The sequence below is a fragment of the Amphibalanus amphitrite genome, unplaced genomic scaffold, assembly GCF_019059575.1.
Source record: "Amphibalanus amphitrite isolate SeventyFive unplaced genomic scaffold, NRLGWU_Aamphi_draft 002198F_arrow, whole genome shotgun sequence".
Classification (NCBI taxonomy): Eukaryota; Metazoa; Arthropoda; class Thecostraca; order Balanomorpha; family Balanidae; genus Amphibalanus; species Amphibalanus amphitrite.
In genome coordinates this window covers 1-21,746 of record NW_024883689.1, presented here as the reverse complement: position 1 = coordinate 21,746, position 21,746 = coordinate 1, and the positions used below count along the sequence as shown (strand labels likewise).

The 21,746-nt window shown below is 53.2% G+C and overlaps 2 protein-coding genes across 3 annotated transcripts in view; one reads left to right on the top strand and one right to left on the bottom strand.

Moving 5' to 3' along the window:
* Positions 1 to 19,117, bottom strand: part of LOC122376556 (RNA binding protein fox-1 homolog 3-like) — a 32,180-nt gene extending 13,063 nt beyond the window's left edge. For both annotated transcript variants that reach the window (XM_043356455.1, XM_043356456.1), the window contains exons 1-5: positions 18,720 to 19,117; positions 5,993 to 6,229; positions 5,385 to 5,594; positions 5,050 to 5,103; positions 3,039 to 3,131 (exon numbers count right to left, since the gene is read on the bottom strand). In XM_043356455.1, coding sequence (XP_043212390.1) covers positions 3,039 to 3,131; positions 5,050 to 5,103; positions 5,385 to 5,594; positions 5,993 to 6,229; positions 18,720 to 18,779 — 654 coding nt within the window. In that variant the 5' untranslated portion in view covers positions 18,780 to 19,117. The remainder of the gene's footprint in view (positions 1 to 3,038; positions 3,132 to 5,049; positions 5,104 to 5,384; positions 5,595 to 5,992; positions 6,230 to 18,719) is intronic.
* On the top strand, positions 6,712 to 8,425 carry LOC122376555 (venom serine carboxypeptidase-like). Its single transcript, XM_043356454.1, has one exon. The coding sequence runs from the start codon at positions 6,767 to 6,769 to the stop codon at positions 8,150 to 8,152; it is 1,386 nt and encodes a 461-aa protein (XP_043212389.1). The 5' UTR covers positions 6,712 to 6,766; the 3' UTR covers positions 8,153 to 8,425.
* Positions 19,118 to 21,746: the final 2,629 nt, after the last annotated feature.

Sequence of the window (21,746 nt, the reverse complement as noted above, 5' to 3'; positions counted from 1 at the left end):
GCATCGTCAAAGGTCACATAACAATGTCAGGGGACCCCATGGAAGCAAGGCACCTGCAAAAGCCATACGCAGGACTTTGACAAGCTAAATAAAACCAGCGCGGGCGGCGCATGATCACACGAACGCCGACCACAGGTGGACCGCAAATGGTCGGTACACCTGGATGGAGCGCGGCTCGCTCTCCGCCACAATGACGTCACTCACCCGTCACCACCGAGCACGGTGCGTCACCCGCGACGCGTCACCACTGTTTCCGCGCTGACCCGTGACGAAGATATCACCATGTGTGTTTCTCTGTCTCTCTCTCCGATAGCCTATGAGGCCGACGATAGCCCGACGGGGCAGCGGTGGCGCTGCGCGGATGGAGGGGCGGGCGGCGATCACCAGAGGTCACCGCCAGTGGCCAGGGGACGCCACAGGTAGCCGGGGGACACCAGAGGTCAGCCCAGGTCGACCCAGATCCTTAGAGATCGCCCGATCGGGGGTCACTTGGGACATGGAAATCCAAAAAGGCTTACCAATGCCAGCTAGAACCGTGAATCCATTGCCATGCTATCCAAGCCACCATTCATGTCAGGATTTCTAGGGAACTTTGTATGTCCAGCTACAATTTAGTACTTCTACTTACAACTGTGCCCACAAGATCCCGGAAAAGCAAAGGAGAAAACGACAGACTCATAGATAAGGAACCACATCGAACCTCCAGGGTTTGAGCCCCAGACCATTTCGGATCAGGGAATGTTATTATAGGTCTGTGTAATGATACGGAAACTGAGCAGTGAGCAGGGATCTGATCTGTGCCCGCAGTTACAATAGATATATACAACACTACCAACCAGCTCGCGGGCGGGACCACAGCCGGCACGGTCACAGGCAGCTCGCGCGCGCGCGCCATTCGTGCGTTAGACTAGTGTCCGGTGCACTAAACGGCCACCGCCTCCCCTCAGCAGCCAACCAAACAGCTCTGGCCGCAGGTCACACAACGAGAGACACGCGCTCACCCGAAGCCACACACGGTCAACTGGCAGGCAGGCCACGCGTGTTTCCAGTCCACAAATCGAGAGGGTGAGAGCAGAGAGGGTGACTCAGAGCGGCGCCGCGACACAGACTCGAGCGGGCAGGCATCCCCTCAGCTGGGGGTCAGTCCAGAGGACAGGCACCCGGCGCGGCCGCGGGGGGACACAGAAAACCCACCGAGGGACGTGGCATGCTCAGAGAACCGGTGATGAGTAGAGCTACATGAAGAGCGGGCGGGGCCGGAAAGGTGTTCATCTCAAAAAGTGACATATTCACGCGCACAGCGTTCAATCATGGTCGCTTCAAAACTGGATATTCAAATGAATAAGAAGCATATTACCGTGAGGAGCCGTCAGAAGCACTAGCTACAATTATCTATTGAAATGCAGAGTACACAGCCCAGACTAGGCGCCCCGTGGGTCTCTCTCGTGCCGGTTAGGGTAGTCAGTGAATCAGTCAGAGAGTGTAGACAGACCAGCCACCCATTGCACTCTCCGGGAGCAGCACCGCTCACTCTAGATACAACATTCCCAGCCGTGACGTCACCAGCAGCCTGTGTGTGACGTCACCAACAGCTACTGTGTGACGTCACACGTAACGTTATGTGCCCGGACAGTCTGCGCGACACTTCCTAGCTAGCAAGCGACTGCGCCGGCCGGCGTCTGCATTCTCCCCTGCTGTGGACATCACACATCCAAGCAGCCGAGCTGAAGGTCTGCCTGTTCAGCCAACACGAGCATTCCTAGAGAGGCGTCAAGCACCGCGGGGGCCTCGAGGAGCCGCCGGTGACACGGACAGAGTGGTAGTGGGCGTGGCTAACGTCGAGCTGCGTGCCATCAGGTCAGTCACAGCCAGACAGACAGACAGACAGACATACAGACACTCAGACGCGCACACACCGTGGTTCACGGACAGCCAGTTAGAGTACAGAGTGCGGCGCCAGGGGCACCCAGGGGGGACGGTCACGTGCTAGGAATTGAAACTTGGAAACACATCAGAATCACATTAACCATTTTTACATTAGGTCTGTCTCGTTTTCACATGCCTTTGAAGGGGTAAGTAAATTGAAGAAGCCCGACTGCCTGAATGTAAGCAGAGCTTTGTTAAAGCAAGGTGCACAGTCGCTCGAGATAATTTTGTGCCAAAGATTCGTCAGAAACAACAGTTGGCATGTAATTATCCGGTTCTGCGTCTTTTATGAGCTGAAGAGAAATCTGAAGTTTGCACGAGATGTTTTAATCAGTCATTTTGAAGGATCACTAAGAAAATAAAAATCTCAAAAATGATCGTAAGAAATAACAGGCTCAGTCAATTTCAAGATAAAGTATGTTAGACAAAACTCCAACCCGGCCGGAGCAATGAGTGATCATGTGTGACCGTCCCCCCATTTAGGAGCACCTTCCGACAGTAGAGCTAGTATAGGCGCCCAGCGGCGGCCTCAGTCAGGCAGCAGGGACGGGGCGGCGGACGGCCAGCGGCCGACCGAGACACACTGCCACCGTGACGTCATCATGACGTCACGGCGGCAGTTTTAGGTTACAACCGAGTCCGCCGCCGGCCGGGCCGCCCCATACCCGCACACAGTGGCACATGCGGGGTGGCTGCCGGGGGGGGGGGGGGTGGCGCCCCTTCTCCCCGCCTCCGGCAGTGCTACCGGCCACCGGGAGGGCAGAGGTGCAGCCGGGCAGCCAAAACGGCTTAGTTGAGATCTGGATAGCGCTGAGGCTTTAAAGAAAGAAAAACTTTTTTTAGAAAGGCCAAAGGGTTATTTGAAAAGGAAAACTACACAAATATGTAGCAAAAAAAACTCGGAAAGTTAAGCTCACAGTCACATGTTGTTTTCTAATTTCGACATTGGTCCAATTCCGACTAGTTTGACTGACAATTAGCTTTTAGAAATGCAACAAGCACGGTATTTTCACTACCATTATTACCCGCCGAGCGGGGCGCGGCCGTGCTGCCCGGGATCACACCTCCACCCTGGCGGCAGCGCGCTCAGGCGGCTCGTTTGCGACACGCACCTCAATTTTCCGGCCCTCAACCACTTGTCCATGAAGCTTGAGACGAGCGCGGTCAGCGTCTTCGCTACTGGCAAACGTCACAAACCCAAATCCCTGCGCCGGGGCGGCGGCCGGCCGCGCGCAGGCACCATGCAGCAGAGACAGGGGGCGGGGGCGGGGGCGGGGGCGGGGGCGGGGGCGGCAGGCGTCAGACCCGGCGCCGGCCGGTCTCACATGCCGCCCAGATGCCGGACGAGCGTGCGGGCGCCGGCGGCGGCGGCGGAGCGCCGGCCGCCCGCCAGGCTGCTCTAGAGTGCTGAGGTGCGCAGTCACCAGGGAGAGAGGGGTGGGGGCAGGCAGAGGGAGGAGCAGGGCGGGGAGAGGGAGGAGCAGGGCGGAGAGGGGACAGATCCAGACACGGGAGGAGTGAAGCCAGGCAAGGAGAAAGGAAAAGGATGGCAAGGCATGAAGGAATAGCACAGGCCTAGTCGACAAAAGGCAATATTTGGTAAGCCGGGCAAGGTCCGGTCAGGCACGGTCAGGCAAGGCCAGGTCAGGCTGGAAAGAGAGCACATGGATCATGTTTTTTTCGTCAGGATGAAGAAAAACATAAGCAAAGGCGACGGGAGCAAAAAGGATAGGGCGATTGGTAGCAGGAGAGCTACGTAAGAAAATATCATGAAAAAGTTGTGATTTCCTTTGAGCCATTGAAGGCAGCAAGGAAGAAATCAAAAGGTAATACCTAACCGAAACAAAGCAAAGAAGGATTGAACGTTGGCCATGATACGGGATACTGACGGATAAACTAGGACCAGGATCTCCCACTGGGCCGCAATTCCAGACGGGGAGCCGTCCAGCAGCCAGACACCGAGCTACCCCGACAGACTGACTGAGAAAGGCACGGCGCCGGCCACAGAGTGACCTGGCTCTGTCTGGGGCGGGGATGGGGGAGGGGGAACAGGGGATGGTCACGGGAGAACGGCTGGATGGGGCCAGACTTCAGAATGCGACTGATTTGGTTGCATTTGTACGCATATGAACTCGTAACTTGAAATCGTGCTTAGCACGAAAAAACGTCAATGCAAAATATTGCAAAAGATAGACACCAATAAAAAAGCTTCAAATGACTCTGGAAACCGCTTACATTTTTCAAATGATGTGCTAATAGCTAGACCAGTTATACTTTTGAAACGAGGAAAATTTTGAACTGTAAAGAGTTGTGGTGTTAGGACGAAAGGAAAACTCGCGGATCATATTCGGATTACCGAGGTCGGCTAGGAGTTGAGTGAGAGTTGAGTGAGTGTCAGTGAGTTTAGAGTCAAAGCACTAAATCTGCACGTGAGTCGCTCGGTTAGTCGCTGCCACTTGCGGAGAAACATGGCCGGAATCAGAAGGAGAGGATATGTACCGGGACCGGGGACAGGCCAATTAACCAGACCCGACACCAACTACCCGAGCTGTGCGCTCCCAGCTTATGGACACACGAAACGGGTACACGAGCATCGGCCAACACGAAACAGCTGAGTGGGGGCTAACTGACATCAACAGTGAACAGCGCTAGTGAAAGGCAAACTGGGCTTACGATTAATTCTAATTTAGCCATCTCATTACAATCGGCAAGGGCAAGCATCCTCACAATCAGATATGGTATGAAGCCGATCGTATGACAAAACTGAGAGCCGGTAGAAGAAATATACAACAAAAGAAGTAGCAAGACAATGATTGTCCAACACATGCCAAAAATGATAATCAGACCCCTATAAACGATCATCAGCAGACAAGAGTGGGTCCTTCAAAACGCTTAGAACAACAAACTTCTAGCAGTACATAAAACGAAGTTAATGTGTACCTAGGTTATATCTGTCCTCAATCAAAATGACGTCTGTAGATTACGTTACATAGGTATTACATTAATATAAATGCTAGCAAGACTTCTGATAACTTGAGCTATATTTATATAGAATATACCTAATGAAAACATGGCTATTGAATATCAAGGCTAACAGCGATCGTCAATTCCGGCAAACCCTACCTTGGAGCCTCGCTCGTTGAAAATGATCTCCACATCGAGAATCGGACCAAATTGCTGAAACAGGCAACAAGGATTAATGATTATATTTCCGGTGATAATATCTAAGAAACAATTACCACACTTGTCGGCACAACCATCGCACTAGAGTAACTAATAAATGTCATGAAAGTAACTACTACATACCAAGAAGAACTTAGCTTTAAAACTCTATTTTACCTTGGAAGCTGTACTAACTACCTTCCCAATTCATCAATTTAAAGTCCACCAAAATGCAGCTTTCTGCATCTACCTCACCCCAAAGGCTTTCCATCCAGCCCACCCCTCTCCCTTCTCACCCCGAACATGGCCCGTAGATCAGGATCTCGGAACCGGAACGGTATGTTGCTGATGTGCAGACGCTTCGGCTGCTCCTTGGTCGCCGCTGCGCCGGCCGTGGCGGCGCCGGCGGGGGCGGGGGCGGCGGCGACCCCTCCGGCGGCGGGCGCGGCGGCGGCTCCCTCGCCGTCGCCGGCTCCGGCGGGCGGATCGCCGCTGGTTTCAGTGGCCTGGAATGGAGAGAACAAGAGGAGTTTAGCGTGGGTGCCAGGTGGGAAGGATTCAGTACTGTCGGGTCGGGGGCGGTGATGGACAGAAAAGGCCAACAGAGCATTTGACATCAATAGACCGCGGCGGAACACAACTGTTATTCGATCCACTATCAATTAGATCATCAGATCATTGCTGGAGTTTCGCGTGTCTCGTTCATTGCTGTCAAAATAAAAGTTCGTCCCCAAATATTGATCGAATGAGCCTGGGCATCCAAAACTGCACCCATATCACCGACTTGAGCCACTGTTGGGTATTTTCCTTGTTTTCCATCCAAACAAAAGGAAACTGATATCTATACCAACACACTAACTCTCCCTCACTATCCCTCTGACTCTCTAGACCCCTCTCCCCTCACCGCGGCGGCCGGCGGTGGCTCGCGGCCGTTCGGGGCCCCTGCGGCGGCCGCCAGAGCCGTCAGACCCGGCTGGGCCAGACTGGTGGCCGCCGCTGCTGCTGCTGCCGCTGCTGCCGATGCCGCCTCCTTGGCCTGTTCAGCAGCCTTCCCTCCTGTGGCGGCGCCAGAGGTGGCCGGCTCGGCGTGCGGAGCCGGCAACGGGAACGCTGACGTCATCTGGGCCGTGTGCACCATTTGCTGTTGGACAGAAGGGGGGGGGGGTCAGATCAGGTCACCGGGCATCGGTCAGGTAAGGTGGTTAAGGTCACGTTACAGGGTAATGGTCAAGGCACGAGGTGTGGGTGACTGGACGCGAGGTGAATCACGAGACATGGTAAACGTGGCAGTCATGTCGTGCATTTTTTCAACATATCGAATCACACTGCATGTTTGAAAAGACACACAAATCAACATGTTGGAATGCGAAAAAAGAAGTGATGGAGGAAAACGTCGCAGTCAGGCCCTGGAGAGCTCGGGTTAGGAACACAGATACATAAGCAGAAATGAGACACTCCACTTGAGCAACAAAAACTAATAAAGAAGACCAAGTAACAACTTTCTGCTGAGTCAGGGGTGACTGGCGCCTGGATCATATTTACCAAACAGTGCAGAGTCCAGCCACCGGGCGGCGCTGACTGTCGGTCACGTGATATGTGATCTGAACCACCCCCGGTCCGGCGGCACCGTGCCGCTCACGGCCACAGCCAGTCGCGTCCCGTCGTCAGCGGCGCAGCCATGCGGTCCTGGTGCCTGGTTCTGGTTAGCGCCGTCCTGCTGGGGCCGGCCGGCGCGCTCCAGACGCCTCTGGGCCAGTTCTTCCCCGAGGTGCCGCCCCACCAGGCGTCCCCCGATGCCGGAGATGCGCTCTTCCTCACGCCCTACATCCGCGCCGGCAAACTGGAGCAGGGACGGAAGATGGCGCGCGTGAACGGCCTGCAGACGGACGTCAGCAGCTTCGCCGGCCTGCTGACCGTCAACTCGACGCACAACTCCAACATGTTCTTCTGGTTCTTCCCGGCCAAGAGCGGCGCCGCCGACGCGCCGGTGGTCCTCTGGCTGCAGGGCGGACCGGGAGGATCGAGCCTGTTCGGCCTGTTCGTCGAGAACGGTCCGTTCAGCGTGGACGCCGCCATGCGGCTCCACCCTCGCCAGTACTCGTGGCACAACACGCACAGCGTGCTCTACATCGACAACCCGGTCGGCACCGGCTTCAGCTTTACCGAGAGCGACGACGGCTACGCCAACAACGAGGACGACGTCGCCAGGGACCTGTACGCGGCGCTCGACCAGTTCTTCACGCTCTTCGACAGCTACCGCGCCAACGACTTCTACATCACCGGCGAGTCGTACGCCGGCAAGTACGTGCCGGCCATCTCCTACAAGATCCACCAGGAAAACCAGTCCGCCAAGCGCAAGATCAATCTCAAGGGCCTGGCGATCGGTGACGGTCTGTGCGACCCCATCAACCAGCTGGACTACGGACACTTCCTCTACAACGTCGGCCTCGTCTCGGCGCGCGTCCGCGACCAGCTACTGGAGCTCCAGAACGAAACAGCAGACTTCATCAAGAACGGCCAGTTCAAAGAGGCATCGGCCAGATTTGATGAAGCCATGGGGGTCTACGAGCAGATCACTGGACTTAAATTTGTCTACAACTACCTCCTTCAATCGACCCCGGTCGAGTTTTCCTACTACCCTACCTTTGTGACCTCTTCGGCGACTCGAGCAGCCATTCATGTCGGCACCCTCGCTTACAACGACGGCTCGGATGTCGCCATGCACCTGGAGGGCGACATCATGCGTACGGTTCGTGACAAGATCGCGGCGCTGCTGGACGCCGACTACAACGTCCTCATCTACAACGGCCAGATGGACGTCATCATCGACTACATCGGCACGGAGCAGATGGTGCGGGAGCTGCCCTGGAAGGGCCGCGACCAGTTCGTCCAGTCCAAGAGGCACGTCTGGTACGTCGGCGACGAGGTGGCCGGCTACGAGCGACACGCCGGCGCCCTGACCCAGGTCATGGTGCGTAACGCCGGCCACATCCTGCCGTTCGACCAGCCCAAGTGGGCCTACGACATGATCAGCAGGTTCACCTCGGAGAAGAGATTCGCCTGAGCCTTGACAGACAGCGACTTCCTGATGTCCGTCATACACATACCAAGCACGAAGTTGTTGCCCCAATGTGTGAGACGTGATAAAAGTAAGTACTGAAGTACTGAAATACTAAGCCCGTTGAAATGCTGGGTAATGTATATAATTTGTGGTGCGTTTGAGGCTTTCGTGCGTTGAGCGTGAAATGATGAAGAACGTTTCTGAACATCTATGTCTTGTGTAAGTGCACCATGCTTGTACCAATATTTTCAATAAACCATAATCCCAAAGGACCAAGCTGTCTAATGTGTTCACTGTTCAAATGAATTAGAACATCTCTGCAACCGAAAGCATACAGTGCCGATGCAATGCAACCCACACTGCAATGCACCTAGGCACCGAAGATCAAATATATTCTATGGTGACCTGTTTCACACCAATATGACTGAATTGTTTGAATTCAGCGGTAAAGAATCTGAATTCAGTTTTCACAGAAACACACCAGGCTTACGTCAACGATCCATTTATTGACCGACGCTATGCAAAGGTAAACATTGCTCAATAAACACAGATACACATCAGTCCTTAGATATGGCTTCAGGGAAACAAATAATGAGTTAGGGTTTTGTCTTTTGTCTAAAGCGGCCCAAATAACGGCCGCAGATATCGCTTATAATTGGTCAGAGTAAAACTCGCAGAAAATACATCGGGATAAAACACCAGTGATGAAAATCGGGAGCAGTCAGCAGGACTTCAGGCGAATCTCTTCTCCGAGGTGAACCTGCTGATCATGTCGTAGGCCCACTTGGGCTGGTCGAACGGCAGGATGTGGCCGGCGTTACGCACCATGACCTGGGTCAGGGCGCCGGCGTGTCGCTCGTAGCCGGCCACCTCGTCGCCGACGTACCAGACGTGCCTCTTGGACTGGACGAACTGGTCGCGGCCCTTCCAGGGCAGCTCCCGCACCATCTGCTCCGTGCCGATGTAGTCGATGATGACGTCCATCTGGCCGTTGTAGATGAGGACGTTGTAGTCGGCGTCCAGCAGCGCCGCGATCTTGTCACGAACCGTGCGCATGAAATCACCCTCCAGATGTTTGTAAACATCCGAGCCGTCGTGGTAGACTAGGTTCCCAACGTTGATGGCACTCCTAGTTGTTGAGGCGGTGAGAAACTTGGGGTAGTATGAAAACTCGACTGGAGTTTCTTGAAGGAGATAGTTGTAGACAAACCCCAGACCAGTAATTTGTTCGTACATTTCCATGGCGATGCCGAAGCTCACGAAAGCTCTGTCGAACTGACCGTTCTTGATGTAGTCGGCCGTTCTGTTCTGGAGCTCCAGTAGCTGGTCGCGGACGCGCGCCGAGACGAGGCCGACGTTGTAGAGGAAGTGTCCGTAGTCCAGCTGGTTGACGGGGTCGCACAGACCGTCACCGATCGCCAGACCCTTGAGGTTGATCTTGCGCTTGGCCGACTGGTTCTCCTGGTGGATCTTGTAGGAGATGGCCGGCACGTACTTGCCGGCGTAAGACTCGCCGGTGATGTAGAAGTCGTTGGCGCGGTAGCTGTCGAAGAGCGTGAAGAACTGGTCGAGCGCCGCGTACAGGTCCCTGGCGACGTCGTCCTCGTTGTTGGCGTAGCCGTCGTCGCTCTCGGTGAAGCTGAAGCCGGTGCCGACCGGGTTGTCGATGTAGAGCACGCTGTGCGTGTTGTGCCACGAGTACTGGCGAGGGTGGAGCCGCATGGCGGCGTCCACGCTGAACGGACCATTCTCGACGAACAGGCCGAACAGGCTCGATCCTCCCGGTCCGCCCTGCAGCCAGAGCACCACCGGCGCGTCGGCGGCGCCGCTCTTGGCCGGGAAGAACCAGAAGAACATGTTGGAGTTGTGCGTCGAGTTGACGGTCAACAGGCCGGCGAAGCTGCTGACGTCCGTCTGCAGACCGTTCACGCGCGCCATCTTACGTCCCTCCTCCAGTTTGCCGGCGCGGATGTAGGGCGTGAGGAAGAGCGCATCTCCGGCATCGGGGGACGCCTGGTGGGGCGGCACCTCGGGGAAGAACTGGCCCAGAGGCGTCTGGAGCGCGCCGGCCGGCCCCAGCAGGACGGCGCTAACCAGAACCAGGCACCAGGACCGCATGGCTGCGCCGCTGACGACGGGCCGCGACTGGCCGTGGCCCGTGAGCGGCACGGTGCCGCCGGACTGGGGGTGGTTCAGATCACATATCACGTGACCGACAGTCAGCGCCGCCCGGTGGCTGGACTCTGCACTGTTTGGTAAACACCTGATTCAGCTGGACGTTGGTGACCAAAGAACAGTCGAAATGACATCGAGGTGACCTGGGTCCAGTCTTATTCCACTCAAATAGACAGCCAGAAATACAGTTCATTTGGGCTGATATCTGAACTAGGAGCATAGCCCTGCATCCCCTCAGCCCTCAATCCCAGCAACATCTCACTAGTTCAACTGACCAGGCCTTCCTGTCCCCCTCCTCTTGACGCAGAGCCCCAGTACCAAGAATACCACCCGTCGCCCCCGCCGAATGACGATCACCAGACGTAGAGCGTCCGGCGCAGTGGCGGATCCAGGGGGGGGGGCAAAATGGGCATTTGCCCCCCCCCCCAAACGGCAGAATTTTAACATTACGCCTATGGACGATGCATGGAAAGAATCGATAAATTGTTATGGTTTGCCCCCCCCCCCCCCAAAAAAAAACTCTGAGCTGGATCCGCCTCTGGTCCGGCGTCAGAACGACAAACATACTCTGGTGCAGGGGGAGCGCACTGACCCCCGGCCCTCGCAGGCTCTCTGCGCGGCCAACGAGAAAACAAGATCTGTCGGTCGATGGCGCTCAACTCACTAACAAAGGGCACCAGAGCATTAGCAAAGGGCACCAGAGATGGGCGCAGTTGGTGGTGGGGAGGGATGTGAGAGGTACCTATGCATGCTTTGCTAGGGGGGAGTCAATAGCTGCCACATGAATTTCAGGCCGTCGCCAAGAAGTGACCGACTAAAATATTTCAGAAATCTCAAATATCGGAAGACATCAGATACAGAGCCCGGAGACGTAAATATACCGAACATAAATAAAAATGCAGAAACTAGAGAAAGATATTTTACGTCATATCCTAGCAATATGTCACTAAAATCCAGCATTCCCTACCTCAAATGAGCATTGGAGACACTTCAGAGAGCGACTCTATGACTATCCTCTGAACCGTTGCGTCACCTAATTTAGCGACAGAGCTGCAGCTCCGGTCAATCCATCGAGACCGTCGTTCAGTACAGCCGAACTCCAGCTGATTCCAGTAGCCCCACACAGTGGATTAAATTTCCGTCCCAGCGAGCGGCGGCAGCATCAGAGGCACGTGAGATGACCACAATTCAGGATGCCATTCGTTTTAACGGCGTCAGACATTTGTGGCGCAATGGTGGCGCAATGACCGTCATTGGAGCGAGGCTCGAATTGGAAAATGGTCACCGGGCGCCATGAGCTTTCATCGCAAAATAATTCTAAGCTTATCTGAGCGAAATCGATAAGTTCATCTTCGACTTTGACGTAGCTCTGGCCATCAGTATGGAACGATTTATTTAGAATTAGGCTGAGTCGGGCTGAGCTCAGCCAAGACTTTGGCTCAATTAGTTGATACTTGATAGTGTCAACAGATGCTTGACGCATTCAATGCAGTTGATAAAAATAATGAAACAATACTGAACACATTAAAATCACACTCCTACTCCTATGACACACATCATTTGACATTTTTAAGGCTCACTTGTATTTCTCCTGTTCAATTGGGTCCGCAGATAAATTTGTTCAAGTTTCAACCACATTCAATTGCCAATTCGTGACGTAGGTAATGTGATAAAAAAGCTTGCTTAAATATTCCAAAGCAGAGCAAAAAAAAAAAGAATAAATCACCCGATTTTTTCACAAACCCCAGTTACAAATATCCCATCCTGGAAGCCATCCGAGGCCCCACGTCACCGGAAATCTCTGACGACTGTTTCTGGGAGCTGCGTTACCTCCCCGACCTGTCTCCGGGGGCTCTCCGGTGACGGTCCGGGGGACAGAAATAGATGCCCCGCTCTTCTGACAGACGCCTGTGCGGCACCTTTGTGCAGCCGCTGCCGAGCACCAGCCGTGCTCCGAGCAGTGGCCCGGCGGAGCACCCCACCCAGCAGTGTCCCAAAATTGTGTTTGGGGGCTTGGGTGTCAGAGGGGAAATTCCTCTCCAAAAATGGGGATAAGAGTGGAAAATTGCAAGTCAGATAAGGCCCAAAAAGAGTGAAAAGGGGTCAATGGCATAAATTTATGAACAAGTGTGGTAAAATGTAAGATGTAAAAGACCATCCACGCACATGTTTTTTGTCAGTAAAATTGGGAGTGGAAAATTGTTCTTAAAAAGTAGAGATGAGAGTGAAAAACGATTTTTATTTGGATGTCGTTTCCCATCCAAATCAACACATTTTGGGACACTGCCACCCAGCGCACATACTGGCCGAGCCAGACAGAAAGATCCACTGGACGCCGCGAGGGACGGGGATTCTCCCCGAAAAGGTTCTCTTATGGCGTAAAATTCCTCGGATTTCACATTCAGTAAGCTTGGTGTCCAACTACAAATTTGTATGACAGACTTGACTAGTTTCCTTTCCATGCTAAGAAATGACAGAATTTTGCCAATTTGGGAAGCTGCGTAGGGACAAATGCCCGAAAAATGTCCATGGATTCACCGGAGCGCCTCCCTCCGCGAGGCACCGCGTCGGCAGCTGTGGGGAGCGTCGTTCCAGCGCGACTCACTGCGCGTCCCCCCTCTCCCCTCCCCCCGCCACAGAGCAGGGGCGCACAGGGCCGCCATTGAGCGCGGCGGGCGCGCGGCCCGTGCCAGATCTGCGACTCACACCACCGTCAGGCCACCCGTGTAAACACTCGGGTCTTTGTGCGGTTCGTCGCGCAGCGCTGGCTGGTCTGGTCCCCGACACCGACAAAAAGCCAGCTGGCGGACCGGAGCGCGGGTTTATGTAAGGGCCATTCCACAAAAAGTTATTTATATGGGCCTGTAAACAAGACATTCCTCAATTCTGAACGCTGGGCCTGAATGGAGAAATGAGTGAAGTGCTGCCCTCGACACAAGTGTAGTTACATATACATAATTAATAAAATGGTAGTCGGAGCATTGTTGGTTCAGCCAACAAGTAAACAGCATATCTGTCAACAAGCCAGGCGATTGTTGAATAAACTATTTTTCTAGTAATATGCTATCATTCCTTGTTTCCATTATCGCCAACCGAAAAGAAGCATCGTGAAATTTCACTGCATCCAGATTGCAACACGACGGGAGCACCCAGCGTCGATCAGGGAGGCCGCCTTCGGACCCTTTCCGGAACCCGACCTGGCCAAGGCACCGATCACAGACATCGATAGAGGTAAATAATAAATCGGAGCCATCCATCGCAACCGACGCCCATCGGCAGGCAGCGCATCGGCCATTCTGGCGAAGGAAGGTCCAATCAGACGGACCAGAACAAAGGTCGCACCGGTCGGGGTCGGGGAGCCGCGCTGATCGCATCGACAGGTCAGGGGGGGGGGGTGGATAAATGGGTGGCGAGGGGTCACCAATCACCAATCACCAGTGGGCAGTGTCCGAAAATCGTATCTTGGCAGAAGTGTAAGAGGAAAAAATTCCTAATAAAAAACGGGAATAGCCGGCTCCAAAAAATAGAAAAGGATCAATTGCCTACATTTCTATCCAGTGTGGTAAAGGCATGAAACAACAAGCCAACCCAATGTTGTTGTTTTTTGTAACATCGAGTGGAAAATTGTTCTTAATTGGACGAAAGAGTGTGAAAAACTATTTTCATTTTTATGTTATTAGCAAATTCTGGAACACGGCCAGCGGGATTGTGTGATGGTGGTGATGGTGTTAGGTGGTGCCAGGCGGACGTCTGTGACACCTCTGCCAGTGACGCTGACAGGGCCGGTGACGGAGCGATCAGCTGAGCTGGTGGAGTGTTGCGGCACAGCCTGCAGCCAGGCGGGGTGTACTGCGGCGCAGTCTACCGTCCGGCAACGAACGGATCGATAGAGACGGGTAGAGGCTCAGGAATACACAAACTCTAAACCAGGAGTCGGAGTCGGAGTCGGAGTCGACAGTTCTGACTGGAGTCTGAGTCAATTTCGGAGGCCGAAACTACGAGTGGGAGTTGGAGTCACCGAGAATCCATCGGCTCCGCAGGCCTGCTACAGCTGCGGAGTCCGACTCGAAATCGGAGTCAGAGTCAGGGTCATCGAAACGTCATTGACTCTGCAGCCCTGCTCTAAACCAACGCTCTATGGATCCAAGCCATTTACGGACTGGGAGCAAAAGTCGGAACCGTCCCCCTCTCCCATCACAGTCGTATCAACAAAGGTGAATCTGCAAATTCAAACAGTTCTAGATTGACCGAGTGTAAAAGATCAGTGACCGCTCACCAATGATATTGAACACTGACCAATGACCTCCGAACGATCCACGGGTCCCGCTGGTTTACGGCAGGAGGTGGGCAGGAGACGTTTTAGAAGTCGCGTCCGAGCCGCGCTTGTCGACCCGACACATGTTTAGCTAGATGGTATGATGGTTTTCTTATTCGCGGCTGAGTGCTTCTTTTTCTGTGTTTTATTGCCTTCTATTGTAAGCTTTTACCCGAGTAATTTTCATCAACATCGCTATTCGCTTTTATGTATATTATTATATTGTACATTATGTCTAAGCATAGGGACAGATGTTCGTGCTGTAGATAGGCCGTGCAATATCTTGTTCTGACTCTGTGGTGGTAAGAGCCAAGCAACTGCATGTTTGGAGACCACAACGATGCGCAACGCAATACAATACAATACAATACAATACAATACCGATGAACAGTGACCGATGACCAAAGATCAACGGATGGGCAATCGGTATTCCTCCGTGACCAATCACTCGACGCGAGCATGCATAAAAGAAAACCTTCCTGGATCAATCTAGCTGATGAGGAACACACAAAGAAAAAAAACACTCGGAGCCAATCTCGCTGATGAGGCAAACACAGGAAAAAAACTCGGATCACTCCATCTGCTAGGCACCAATAGTTTCTGCACGCTATTCGGCGATAACCTATACCGCGCCTGGCATTCCGTTCCCTCCCCCGAGTTGGCAGAGTGCCTCTGTTACCTGTGTCCCACGGCACGCGCGCGAGCCATTATTCCCTCACGACCGCCGGGACACGCAGAAAAGTACTCTGGGCCCCAGGACATGACCTCTGGGTAGGTCTCAGGGCAGCACGAGTGGCCAATGTAATGGGAGGTGTGTGGAGGTTTTGGACCAGCCCCACTGACCGCAATATGACCTCAGCGGAGCGGGAGGACCAGCCCCATCTCGGACCTCAACGTCACCTCTGAATGAGGGTGAAAGGGCAACCCAGTCAGACGGCCACAATACACATTGCGCGATAGATTTTAGCTCTGTTCCGGGTAGAAATGACCAGCAGGGACGGGTCTGTTTAGATTCCATCCAAAACAACCATACAACTTCTGGTGCGATGGCGGACTCTTTGCACTCAGCCACATATAGTTCTGCATAGCATGGCTAAACTTCCATTGATAAATCATGCATCTTTAATGACAAAAGTTGTTCACCACACTATGGATGAATGGGTCGTTGTGAGAAAACTTTTGATCAGGAGCGGGATGCATATTGGGGTCTGTGGATGCATCCTAGAAGCGAGGAAAATCATCCCAGTAGCAGCCCGCGGTTCCCTAAGCGCGGCACACGGTTTGTGAACAGTGCAAGGTTTGTGGAAAGTGCAGGGTTTGTGGAAAGTGCAGGGTTTGTGGAAAGTGCAGGGTTTGTGGAAAGTGCAGGGTTTGTGGAAAGTGCAGGGTTTGTGGAAAGTGCAGGGTTTATGAACAGTGCAAGGTTTGTGAACAGTGCAAGGTTTGTGAGCAGTGCAAGGTTTGTAAACAGTGCAGCTTGTAGGTTAGCCAGTCTGGACAGTACGAGTTGAGGGGTCGTTTCCATAAGATGTGAGCAGTTTGCTTCTCAAAACGCGTAATTGGGTTTCCAGAAGAGTGGGGTTCCACTTCCAGTGAAGGGTACAGGGTTCCTCGATCACAATGGCGTTCCAAAGACAATTCAAAGTTGCTGGAGGACAGAACATGGCTTCCAGGTGCGTAGCAAAATAGTAAATGACACAGGGTTCCGATTGGACACTGAATTAGAATCAACGGTACAAGATTCCCAGTGGACAGTATGGGGTTCTCAGGGTTTGAGCAGTTTGGCAGTTCAGGACTCCCGGTGGGGGTTCTTAGTGTTCCCAGCCGTCAGAGGCGACTTCCGTTGTGAACCATTAGGCGCCAGCTGGAGGGGAGGGGAGGGGAGGGGAGGGGAGGGAAGGGGGAGGGGAGGGAAGGGGATGGGGGAGGGGAGACCCGTGGCCACATATGGCGTCAGGAGACGCCCCCCCCCCCCCCTGGGACGACCCTCTGGCTGGGGAGGGACGGGGTGGGACGGGGTAGGACAGCCGGCAGTGGCACCGGAGTACACGGACACAGGGCAGGGTGAGAGCGGGCAGATTACCTCCTTTTGCATGCCCGGAGCACTCAAACGCTGGCCACTAGCCTCAGTGGAAGAGGTGGAAGAGCAACGAAACGCCTACTGACGAAACCCCGACTCTACCCACAATCGAGCTGAAATGAGTGAGCCTTTGGAATTTGGCCTCTCAAACACGCGCTCTAAGCATGAACCAAACAACAGAACAGGCGAAAGGAGGGACGCCGGTGAAAACAGGGCGCCGGAGGGCATATTACAGGGTGGGGCAGAAAGATTTACCTGTTTGTTTTCAGCCCATAACTCAAAAAGTTTTGGACGGATTTTAGTGAAATTTTGCATGCGGCTTCCCAACTGACTCGTGTATAATTTTTATGATTGTGTTTTATTTCGTCATGGTTGTTGATGAGCTATGGCGGAGATTGCAAAAAGAACCCAAATTGCGGCGCCGATGCAGGCTGGCCACAGCGTCCGAAGCGTTCCCAAACAGCTCGGTGTTGCCATAAAAACTGCTAACAGTATAATTAAATGCCTTAAAGGGACAGGTACGGTGTCGAGGAAGCCCATCCCAGGCAGAACAAGACATGTCCGCGCCAAAGAGCTGGTTGATATCGTGCACAAGATGGTGTCTCGAACTCCTTGGCGAAACATGCGCAAACTGGCAAAGGACCTCGATTTTTCGCCTAAAACGATCAGGAGAATCATAAACGATGATTTGGGCCTTGAGTCATACACGATGCAACGTCGACGCCTAATTTCGGCGGCATCCAAGGAGAAGCGGCTTCACATGGTCCAAAAGATATTGGAGGAAATCAGAAGCGCCGGTAGCAAGGTCTTCCTCTGATCTGATAAAAAGATTTCCACGGTTGAGCCCCAGATGAGCTCTCAAGGCGTCAGAATCTTGGCAGATGGTACATCCAGCATTGATCCTGCTATCCAGGCCAGTTTTGGTCGCTACAACCTTGCTGGTGTCATGGTTTGAGCTGCCGTCGCATCCGACGGCTCAAAAAGACCCTTGATCTTCATCGAGGCGGATGTGAAAGTCAGTTCACACGTTAATGTCCATCTGCTGGAGTAACATGCTCTGCCTTGGATCACTCAGTCGTTCCGAGACGGATACGTCGTTGTCCAGGACGTTGCGTCGTCTCAGACGGCCAACTTCACTCAACAGTGGTGCAAGACCCACATGCCTGGATTCTGGGACAAGGACATGCGGACACCAAGTCCAGACCTGAACCCGATGGACTTCACCACCTGGGCCATCCTGGAGAGGGAGAAGTGTGCAACACCACACAGCAGCATCGCCGCTCTGAAGCTGGCACTCGAGACGGCATGGTCGAATTTCGACGAAGACACCGTGCGGCGCTCGCGCCTCTCCGCAGGGAGAGGTTTCGGGGCAGGGGTGAAGACCAAAGGTGGTCAAATTGGTTCATAGTGCCGTTGCTGAGATGTGTACATGCTACTGAATACGTGTACCAAAAATCATTTGAATATCTTCGTTCTGGACCGAAATATTTTCAAAAATCAAGAGGTAAATCTTTCTGCCCCACCCTGTAGTCACGTGATATTTGGAAGTTCTCCCCCTTCATGGGCCTTCTACATGTAAAACATCACGTGTGAATTTCACGAACCTTGATCAAATCGCCCCAGGCGCCCTGTTTTCACCGTCGTCCGAAAGGAGCTCGGAGTCCAGACTGACAGAACCACACCACAACCCTGACCTCAAAACTATAACGGACCTATCGCAAACCACGGCTTGGGGCACATTTGGCGTCCAACGTCATCAAACTCACCAGTGAAGTAGCCAAGCATGTAACCAGCAAAGCTGAACATTGAACGGAGACGAAACACCGAATACGCGACAGGATCGAACCCGAGTCTACAGAATCTCAAATATGTCCTCGAAGATCGACGTCATCTCAAGGCAAAGCTAGGTAACTCAAACCCCAAAACCGACAGCAGCCTATCTGGAATCAGTCTCTGGGTGAATTTTTCAGTCTTACAGCCCGAAACACCACTCAACTCACCTGAGAAGCAGACAACATCTCGGGTGTGATGAAGGGCACCGCACCGGCCGCGGGCCACATGTTAGGACGCCCGGACCACGCGCACAGTCGCCGGGGGCCCGTCGGTGTCGACACCGGCGCGGTCCGCTCACAGGCACACCTCAGCCAGCGACTCCCGACTCACAGCGCCGGCAACGACTCCCGACTCACAGCACCGCCGGCGAGTCCCAGTCACACCACACCGTTACTTGAGCAGTCGAGCTTCACTCGCACGCACGCAACGCACGGCGCCCTGTCGCGTGAGCGTCTCGCGTTCCACGTTTGGCGTCTGGCGTCTGGCGTCCACACGCACGCACAATCGCTCAAACTCAGCCGGCGGCGGCGGCGGCGGCGCGGAGTAGCACGTGTTTGCGGCTCAGCGCCTCGGAAAGGAGCGAGCGCCGGCGCCGCTCCGACCGGTACAGTCTCTGACGCCGCAGCCGGGGACGGTATGTCAGAGAGTGTACCCGGTAAGATCAATGCCGCGTCCGCCGTGGGAGACTGGCGTCGGTGGGGGAAGGGAGGGGAGGGGAGAAATGGATGGGAAGAGTTGGCGGTCAGAAAAACGGATATGGGGCAGGCTGGAGCAGACCACCCTGGGAGTTGTGAATTGTTCCCGTGTGTCCAGTAAACGCCCAAGGAAATGCAGCGTCTCGCACCGACTACCGAGGCCAATGGGTTTCATGGGCTGTCTCCGTTCCTGAGGCGATTTTATCCGTTTTAGTTCTCCAGATTTAGGTAAGAATTCTCTGCTCACCAATGTTCACACATCAATGACGCCGACAAAACTTCCGCTCAGGTTTCCATGTTACATACAATATCCTAAAATCCGGAAATGACACCGATTTGCGGCTAGACTGTACCAAAAAAAAAACTCTGTATCGGTTTTCGAAGACTAGTGCCCCTTGTGACGTCATTTCGGACCCCTCGATGACGTCACCACTGTCAGACGGCCGATACTCTCACCTTGGTTGATGACACACAGGGATCGATGGTGGGATGATGGCAGCAACCGCCCCGGGTAAATGGTACATACCTGCAACGTAAGAAAAATATATTACAAAAAAAATCAGAACGAGTTATTACCGGAGCGGATACTAGACACAATGAAACGTGCCAAGACATGTCGCAATGCGAGCAGCTTCCGTCCAACATCAAGGGAACGGAATACGATAAATAAAAACCGTACGTGATATTGAGAATCTGTGTCAGGAAACGGTTCAGTTCACCTTCGACACAAAAGGGCTCAAAAGTCGACAAAAATCAAACAGTGCACCAAAACCAGTGTGCCTTCTTATTACTCCCGCAAGTTGCTGTAAAATATTACTTGTAGGTATTTCGAAACGAATTCCAAGCATTACAACAAGAACGTTTCGCATTTAACCAACGCACCAACGCATTCGGGATTTAAACGCACAATAGCATCCAGGCAATGGCACAGCGGGAGAAAATAAATGCGACTATGTTTCATTTTATCCAACAAAGGAGCATCTCATCATCTGTCACCCAGCAGCAATTTAAGCAAGATGGTGCAATAAATGGCTTGGAAAACAGGGTACAAAAGCAGGGCCAGGGGCCGATTCGAGATGGCGCACTAGGAAGCTAGTAAGACTAGGCGGCCAAGTGACACTTGAATGTAGTGACACTAAGCGGTATTTTACACCAATCGGCTAGTGGCTCAGCGCGAACCGAAATCGCATAGTGACGCTTGAAATCAAGTGTCACTAGGGCCTTAGTGCGCCAACGCGAATCGGTCCCAGATAGCTTCATCCTAGCTCCGTTAACGTTATGTTATCGTCACAGTATTGCTGTTTAAAATGACCAGGCTCTGGCTTCTGCCGAACACTGGCTTCTGCCAGTGACCCGTCACAATTTGGACAGGTAGATCGGAAATAATACAGAAAATGCAGGGGAGTGCTACTTTTTTCATACACGAATATCGGTGTTTGCAGCATGAGTTAAGTTTCATTATTTTTAACTTTGTTAACAATGATCAAGAAAACTTGCAATGCATTGCGGATCTTATCAACCATAAAATAAAACAATTAACTGGCTGTAGGAATCCCACACCTTAAAGGGACTATCCCACCTTTAACATGGGGTTTGAGTTGAGATAGCCAAGTTTGCGGCGAGGTTCAGAAACCACTATCTATCTAGGTTGCAACCCCCGCGGCCTCTAGGTGTTGAAGAAATTCGTTCCCTTCATTTGAAAATGGGCCTTGTACAAGGCCCTATCTTCAACATGGAGCGACCGTTAGTGTGACGTCACCTCGTTTAGTCATTCTGATTTAAATGGGTTTGTTCGTTGAAAAATCGCTTAAAACTTGGTCTGAACTTTGTTGTGGTGCCTACAGAGTAAAAAGAATCAGCTTTATGACAGTAATGTGGCCTGGGGAAGGAGGTTATTTTGGCTGTGACGTCACATATTTGAAAGTTTGTGTTTGGAATACGGGAAGCCTAAGATGTTTAATGAAAAATAAATGCCAGAACCGTGTTCCTGGTCATCCAATCTATAAAGTCGGGCACAATTTAACTGGTTTTAACAACATTTTAGTCTTTAGAAGGTGGGATAGTCCCTTTAAAAAGTAAAAACACCGACAAAAACGAAGAGGCAGTCCAGCATCTCTTCTAGAAACAACAACGCAGCTCAGAAAACACTCCATCCACCCCGGACCCCCCACAAAAACACGCAGATTACGTGTGAAAAGCGCCCCATTTCCACACACCGCACGCGCGCGGCTCTTTTTGGTAAACACCTCAGCAGACGCGGGCGGTACCGTAACTGGCTCAGCAGTCGGGGCTGCCAGGCGCACCCCCCCCCCCGCCGCGGGGTCACCATGGGGGGGGGGGGTGAGCACGCGGACGTCGCGTGCAGGGGACGCCGCTTGGCGCGTCACCAGAGCCGTGCCCAACGCACGACCCCGCCCCGCCCCGGCGCGAACATTATCTCATTATCTCCCAGAGTTACCACCCCCGTTTCCATTTTCTACCAACACATAAGGAGGAATA